At 38.1% G+C, this 8,302-nt stretch overlaps 1 protein-coding gene across 2 annotated transcripts; it reads left to right on the top strand.

Moving 5' to 3' along the window:
* Positions 1 to 1,013: 1,013 nt before the first annotated feature.
* Positions 1,014 to 5,837, top strand: tank (TRAF family member-associated NFKB activator). Of its 2 annotated transcripts, none has more exons than XM_034886580.1 (8): positions 1,014 to 1,210; positions 2,012 to 2,153; positions 2,409 to 2,517; positions 2,675 to 2,745; positions 3,532 to 3,584; positions 3,700 to 3,818; positions 4,309 to 4,703; positions 5,387 to 5,837. In XM_034886580.1, the coding sequence occupies exons 2-8, from the start codon at positions 2,055 to 2,057 to the stop codon at positions 5,555 to 5,557; spliced, it is 1,017 nt and encodes a 338-aa protein (XP_034742471.1). In that variant the 5' UTR covers positions 1,014 to 1,210; positions 2,012 to 2,054; the 3' UTR covers positions 5,558 to 5,837. The 2 variants fall into 2 exon arrangements, with proteins under 2 accessions (XP_034742471.1, XP_034742473.1); XM_034886582.1 differs by having other exon boundaries at positions 1,210 to 1,461.
* Positions 5,838 to 8,302: the final 2,465 nt, after the last annotated feature.

Here is an 8,302-nt window from a genome sequence, read left to right as displayed (position 1 = left end):
CTCCCGGCATTTAAGTACAGCGTACAGCACACTACAATCAATCAATCAATCAATCAAAACCTTTATTTGTCCCCAAGGGGCGATTCATTTGCTGCAGTAGCAAGAAATTGACACACGGTACATGACAACAAAGACAACAACATCATTTAAAATACAGTATATACCAAATAGAGAAAATAAATAAACATACAGATGGCTGTTTGATTATATTTTACAGAGACCCAAATTTATTTTTATTTTAGGTTTATTCACGATAGAGCACAGGGCCACAATATTACGTAATAATGCAGGACACAGTTTAAACTCTACTTTAGTCATGCACACTTCAGAATAAATTGAGAAATCCAAATCCCACACAGTGAACCAGGGCTTTCTGCGGCCTCTGGAAGTTGGACTGCTGCTTATGTGGCAGTTGCCCAATTTGGCCTATTTGTAATCCAGGTTACATGAATTTTTATATTGTTTTGTGTTTCTTTCATATCTTCTCTTCATGTAGATTAATGTAATTTATGTAAAGCATTTTGAACTGCCTTGTGCTTGAAAGGTGCTGTACAAATAGACTTGAATCATCTGTTACCACTAAGCAGGCAACTTCCCAGACCCTTAAAGCCCCAAACTCACTGCAGGGCAATTGTTTTTTGCAGTGTTTATTGCATTATGTTATCCTAGTTATAATTATTGTTATTATTTTATGCTCACATGGTACACATACCTAAATAGAGTGGTGTAAAATAGACTTATTAACAATTCATGTTTTGCCTTTGGGCGCACTGAAAGGTTAATCTGGCCATTACAGCTGTAGCCTACTTACAATAAGGCAGGCTCGATACTTTCTACAGAACTTATTGAACATGCAATAATGTAAGACAGAGTGTTAGAGACTAAAATGAGCACAGCGTAACTCTAGTTTGGGGACAGTTTTTCACATGCACAAAAGTCTGTTTGCAGACGCGTAGGTTGGAAGAACCCTCAACCAGCAAACCACCAAGCTCTCCTCTGAGCTCCACGCTGATTGGCCAGGCTCGAGTAAAGGCGGAAGTCTACAAGCAAGGGGGATTCCCCGAGGGAAGTTCCCAACTCAACTAGGCTATGTAAAACATCCATTGCCATATCCTCTCAGGCGCTTCGTAACTTTGCATCTGAAGATCAGGCGACGACGCTGCGGTGGTGTCAAAGAATAAATTCGACTTTAACAGTTACACCAATGAAGGTAAGAGGACACTCACTCACTGGCGGCAAGAGGAACTGATCCGTGGAGTTCTTGCTCGGTCGCTTTTTTCGCAACCGGTTGAATGAGCTATGGCTAACCGGCCAGTTACGGTTTAAGGAATACGGAACTGTGTGGATCAGGGTTAGTATGACACTTTAAAGCGCTTCCATGCTGTGCCTCGGTGGGCTTCAACGTTAGGGTTGGTGTAGTGCAATTCCTGTAGCTTCATCCAGCAGCCGGTGGTGTGACAGGTAACATTAGTGTTGCTGTGACATTTATAATGAAGATTGATCCAAAATTGATGAGCAGCATCTTTCTTGTTTTGCACTCAAAACGTCCATATTAACTTTTATAGTGCTGCAACTGCTCAAAAGTAGTTTGAAAGTCTGTACTTACAGTGGACAAGAACAGACACTAGATGTAAGGATTGTTTGGGCAAGGTGATCATATCAGTGCAAGACGTTGACTCTGTTCATTTTTTTGTAATTACTTTTCAGTTGCTCCTCAACATTATCATTTCTTCTAGAACTCGAAGGCATCTATTGTTCAAATGTCAATATAATGTTGCTATTGCATGTAAACTGATATACCAATGCAACTGTCAATAAACATTGGTAATAAACAGTGATTAGGAAGTGGGTTAGTTTAGTCACTGCAACAGTAGCTTACATAAATCAACCAAGTAACTTGATATCACTTTAAGGAGTTATTGACTTCTTTTTTATCATTTTTAAAGCGTGCAGAGACACGTTGACTGTTGTGTGTACGTTTGGATGTTTTAAAACGTGATTTCCCTCACAGGGCTCATGTCTGCTGTGTCAGGGATGACTGTGGAGCACACGGCATGGAAAGGAACATTGGAGACCAGCTCAATAAAGCTTTTGAAGCTTATCGCCAGGTCTCCATCGAAAAGGACAATGCTAAAAAGGAGCTGCAACAAATGGTAACGACGTGAGAAGAAAAACCTGTTCCAACTCTGTGTGAAATAAATCAAACATTACTACTAAAGCAAAAAGAATAACTCACACAGTGTGTTTACTATTTTATTGTTGTTGACAGTCAAAAAGCTTTGAATCTGCTTTGAACATGATTATTAATAATATATGTTTATGAAAATGCGACAGCCACATGGTGTATGGGCATAGACCAGATTGCAGACATTTTTGCCAAAAAAATAACAAAAAACACATTTTTACAGAGTGAATTTTATGAGCGATACACTCAAAAACTTCAAAAGCAGATAGAGGACCAGCAGCAGTTGATTTCAAAACTTGAAGCTAAGTTATCAGCAACAAGGCAACAATCAGGTTAGTGAGACGTGCAAGATGATCTCTCTTTTTATATGTCGACATGTTATCTACTCTTCTATTGCATTGCATTATGGGTATTGATGTTGGATTGTCGTGCATTTTACTGAATCTGTTCTTGTTTAAATTGTTTATTTCAACTGTTTTGGATTCCAAGGAGAGATGAAATGTGAGCCTGCCAATCATCTCCTTGATGGGGCCAGTGCTTTTAAGAAAATACAGTACCCGGTATGTTTGCTGTGCTAAAGTGTGCTCTTTTTTATGGCTACACTGTTTTTTCTTCATTCTCATGCTTGAAATTACACATGAGAACACATAAGGCTTCCTTTCACATACAAACACATTGATAATACCTCTATTTGTGTCAACAAGGATGTTAAGAAAACACATTATACCAATGGGGAATTAATATAGCAGTAACTATGGGGGTTGATATATGGTTGATCCATTTGGGATTCATACTATCTGACAACTTTTGAGCAGTGCTTTTGTGACTGTAAGATCTCAGCATCATTCTTTGGTCAGTCCGCAAATATTTCATTTTTAAAGTGTTTCTGACCCTTGTTTACAAAGCTCTAAAGCTGCTTTAGATGAGAGGTTGCAGATGGTTGTTACGATACATTCTACCCTTGTTTAATAATTATTTCTAATGAGAAGGGAATGTTCATACACTTTCACAGTTTTATGTTTAAATTAATTTGTTTTTCAAAGATTCGTGCAATCAAGGAAACCTAATATTACATAGCTGCTGCATTAGCCTACTATCAAACCCTCTATTTCCCTGCACACAAGGTGTATCCACTTTCACTTCACCAGATGGTGCTAGAGGATAATATCGCTTGCACAGTCAGCAGCTTGAGCTTTATTGTTCATCATTTAACAGGCTGGGCAACATTTTCCACTAGTAAATGTAAAAAAGTTGTGAAGTGTAAATCAAACTGAAGATCCATTAACAATATGCCTTTGAATAATTGTTAATAATAATCACCATAAATACCAGTGTCTTTTTTACAGGAGAATCTGGTCACTGCTGCTGTGGCTCCTAATAAACAAGTCAGCGTTGACTAGTATGTGTCTCTCCTTCCACAAAGACTTTAATAAAAAATAAAAAAAAATCATGGACATTATAGTAAAAAGTAAAGAATAGATTTTTTTCTCACACTCTATTTATTTGTTTGTCAGTCAGAACATGCTGGATGCATTTGAAGCAATTGAAGGGAAATTCCGGCAGATTCGCTCTCTTACCAGACGACAAAAAGATCACCTAAAAAGATTCCATGGAGGAATCGATGCATCAAACGGTAACATTTACCTAACATTACTTATTTTTTAATATATGAAAATATTGAAATGGGATTTTTTTTATGCCACACCAACCTATGAGTTAACTTCATTTTGGTTTTGTTCTTTGTGAAAGCAACACCTTAACTTGGACAACTACTATTAGTACCTTTTCATAACCATGGCTGACCACCTCTGTTTATAAAAGGGTTCATAAACACATACTGTAAAATAACCAATGCATTTTAATGGTTCTAGATACTAGCTGTATAATTAAAAATGTAACTTGTATTATTTATACAATAATTATTATAAATGTGATGGAAGTTTTATATATATATATATATATATATATATATATATATATATATATATATATATATTATATCTTAATGTATGCAACTTCTGAAATCGTTGCCAAGCTCATTGAAGCCAGCGCCAGAATACGTTAACATGTCAACTGAGACAGGAACGCGGTGTTAAATCTCATGTATTTCTGCCGTCTGACAGATCAGCGGTTCTCCATGCCCATCCAGTGCACAGACCGTACAGCAGAGGCAGAGACACCCTTTTCCTCAGCGCTAAGGTCAGCAGTGGATATCCCGCTCCCGCCTACGTCCCTGGCGTCCCGCGGCGCTAGCCCTGAGGACAGGGACTTAGTAGACTCTCTCACCAAACTCAGTGTCAAATTCCCGCCCTCTGGGGACAGTGAATATGACTTCCTGAACAGTACTCCAGAGAGACACATTGGTCTGACCATGCCCGCGAAGCGGCCTCTCAGTAGTGTCCCCTCCACATTAACAGAAGAGGAGCCCGTTGAACCCATGCCTTTTTTCTACCCTTCATCCCCCTCCCACTCAACTTCATCTTCGCTCTCCCAGGAGTGCGTACGGGGACCCCAGCAGGTGAGAATCACAGGAGAAGGTCTGAGAAAACTAGTAGCAAATTATCAGTCTCTGATTGGTCTTTGCTAATAGAGGAGTGATACAGTGTGAAGTCCATAAAAAAAATCCTCTTGGCTTAACTTGAAACATATTACTGTGTAATGTGTGCTGATTCTTTTTTTTTTTACTTAAGCATGGATGCTCTGGTTATATTTGGCATCATTGCTTGAAAGTGTGAGCCAGATGGAATCACATTACAGTGTCTGAATCTGATGAAACAAGTATGATGGTTTAGTTTGGATTTTATTTGCTGATGTGTATAAATGCTTAATAATAATAATAATAAAAAAAACGAATAACATGCAGTAAGATCTAGACGCTGGTCCAATTTTTTAATAGTATGATTTTTTCCTTGGATTATATCAACACAGGCGTTTATAATAGGCAAGGCTGGTTTGATGGTGGGGTTGAACACATAAATAGTGAGATAATTAAACACTCGAGAATAGCCTTTTTGCCCTTACTGTGGCTGAGTATTTGTGCACTATTTGTGACTATTGGGTAGACGTGTTCTTGTATTCCTTAAAGCAACAGATACTTCAGCTTGAAGGCCAAGCGGTCCAGCATGCTTCAATAGAGTGAGTGTAAGAATTGTTAGGAGCATGAATAATATATTGTTTTCTTTGGTTCATCCTGCTCTGCAGCCTCTCTGGAGCCCTGAGCTGTGTGATGCAGCTGATGTGGGAACAGAGCTAGCGACGCCTCAGAGCAGCAGTCCCGATAAATGTGCTTTCTGCAATGCTGTGGTTCCTCAGGACCGAATGAACAGCCACCTCTACTCGCATTTCTCTCCTAAGAATGAAGCCAACAATTGACAGTGAAAGCAGAGACTGACAGGCCCCTGGTCACAACTACTCCAAGACTTACTGTATTCATGGTCTAGTCCTGCCTGCCATGAATGAACATGCGCTGTAAAGGATTTGAAATGACACTGCAATAAGACTTGAATCCCTTTATTTAATAGTGAAGAATTCAATGGTACACTTTCTTGGTCATTATATTTTTCTAATATCACTCAGATTTTTCTCTAGTACTAAGTGACAATGATGCATAATATGGTATATATGAGCAAATAAAGCAGACATTTACTCTTTACATTTTTAAGCGTATCCATACATAAAGTCATAAGCTGGACAAGATGTGTATGTATTAACGTTCTGCCACATGGTGATACATTCCTATATTTAAACATTAAGGTGCATTAATATCAATTTCCTATTAGAAGAAATAAGATTTGCTTTGTAAATTTGCAAACGTTGCTGTTCAAGTAAGACACATTTGCCTCTTTTTTTTTTAAATGTTATATCTCACACAAATGCATGCATCAAACCACTCAAACGTTAACAAACCTTTTTTAGAACGGTTGACATGTTGATTAGCACCTTTTTCACTAGCATTACATTCCCTTTGTTTTTTTTATGTTTTATCCTCCAACCAGGGCAATTTAAAGCAGCTGTGTGTCATTCTTGGTGCAGAGTTGGAAAAATATCCAACTTTGAAATCATTTTAAAAGCTCGTATGCCATGTATTCATTAAAAGTGATGGCAGATGGCGACACAACGTACCGTGAACCATAAGCTTATTGTTAAATCAGAAGCCCAATAACCTTGCTATTTGTATAGTAATGGTTTTACCTCAGACAGTATTACACTGTATTTATGTAGGCACATTTGTTTTAATAGACAAATGAACATATGATGGCTTCACTCCAAAAATGCTATAAAAAGTGATGAAATGGGACATTCCAGATGTGCCAGTATCAAATGGCATAATAGACTAAACAATTAGTAGTTATGGGAAAATGTGACAGTTTTACAAAATGGTATAGAGACTACATGTAATTGTAATTTGAAAATAGAACGGGTTAGGTTTCAGTCACTGATATAATGTACACTACCTAACATATGACTAAGACCAAGGCTTTTTGAAACAGCAGCATCAGCTTTTGACTTGGGCAGTATTTATTCACACCTTTGCAAACAATTGCAGTGATTTTCACCATTCAGCGTGATGATGTTTTCAGACACTGTGTGATGGAACATCTTGCAGCCCTTCAGCTATGGGCTAGTAACACTTGGGCTGGCGTGAAGACTACAAACAACCCTTTTTTCTCTCTTTACATCTGTTCGGTATTATAAGTTTTTCCATAATCAAATACTGCTTAATAGACTGATTGACCTGATATCAACTGCTGCACATTTCTCTGCGTTTCATAAATAGCTCAGGAAGGGTGTAAAATATGTGATTTAGTAATGCTATCAACTATTCCAAACTAGTGAGTCATTAGCCTAAGATATTAGAGCACTGCTAAAACATAACACATCAGTGTCCACATCACCCACACTGAGGAGAGAATCTATTCAGAGTTTTTTTTTGGCAAATACATATCCCTAATGATCATCTCTGGTTTATCTGTGAAGAGTTGAACATTGTGCAGCCTGCATGCTTTTCTCTCTGGGATCATGAACAGCTGCTTGCTCATAATTATGTTGTCATTCATTGTTATTTGGAAGAGGAAACTGGTACTGACAGCTAGTATTTTTTTGTGTGTACTTTTGTGCACTATATATTTACACGCTTGTGTATAAAGTAGTGTGAACTGTTTGAGAAAGGTCCACTTTAGTTTAAATGCATTGTTATTGCCATAATTTGCAGTAGAATACGAGATATATGTACCATGTTTGTCATTGGGACATTTGCTGCCAGAGGCAGTAGATTTGAAATAGACTTAAGAGCTGTAAAAAATGAAAGAAAGAGGACATAAAAAAGCAGAAGGATATGGATTGAGATGGAGAAGTAGCAGGCTGATTACAAGGTGTCAAAATTGCCAGGAGCAAGAAGGTGAAAGCAATCAGGGGTGAGAAGAGTGCAGCATTCGTGAGGGGCAACTAATTATCCATCTCATTTGTGGAGAGAAGCATTTGAGGCAGCTCTAGCCCACTGAATGGTGACAGATTGGTGCGGAGGAGAGGGGAGGTGTTAGAACAATGGAGCCCAGCTCACCATCATTACTGCATGCTAATCAGCAGTGCTTCTGCACCACCAGTCGGTGCTGCAAAGAGTTCGGGGAGACAGGGAAGTCACCGGCTTCAGGGGACCACAGTCATTTTCAAGCAGATGAGAGAGGGAGGAAACTAACGCCCAGTAAAGCTGTTGGCACTTATTGAGCTGTTAGGTTATACTTTGCAGAGACTGATCTCTGTGGTCTGTGTTGTCAGCTTGTACTTGCAAGATGAGCTGATGGTACTGTAGTGTTTTCAAGTGGATTGAGTGGAATAATAGGTGACCAGGATATAACTGCACATGTCCTAATGTCATTAAAAGTTTACATAAAAAAATAGAAATGCATATTAATATAAGTGTTGAGATCTTAGAGAGTGACAGTGGCATTTAAATACATACTATTGTATAAACACAAATGTCCATGACACTTAATAAATGCCAGTTAAATTTAAAATGATGAAAACGAACAATGACAGAGAATTGAAAGAAAGCATAATAAAAGGAATATGAACATATACAGTATATATATACATATTCTATATATATATATATATATA

The sequence above is a fragment of the Etheostoma cragini genome, chromosome 11, assembly GCF_013103735.1.
Source record: "Etheostoma cragini isolate CJK2018 chromosome 11, CSU_Ecrag_1.0, whole genome shotgun sequence".
Taxonomy (NCBI): Eukaryota; Metazoa; Chordata; class Actinopteri; order Perciformes; family Percidae; genus Etheostoma; species Etheostoma cragini.
Note: the sequence above shows the minus strand (reverse complement) of the source record. Positions and strands in the feature narration are given on the sequence as shown.

What these genes read in the sequence shown, in the direction of transcription:
- tank (XM_034886580.1), top strand. Translation starts at nt 2,055, where the DNA reads ATGGAAAGGAACATTGGAGACCAGCTCAATAAAGCTTTTGAAGCTTAT. An exon ending in AAAAGGAGCTGCAACAAATG is followed by an intron (nt 2,154 to 2,408) that starts GTAACGACGTGA and finishes ACATTTTTACAG; the next exon opens with AGTGAATTTTATGAGCGATA. An exon ending in AAACAAGTCAGCGTTGACTA is followed by an intron (nt 3,585 to 3,699) that starts GTATGTGTCTCT and finishes TTTGTTTGTCAG; the next exon opens with TCAGAACATGCTGGATGCAT.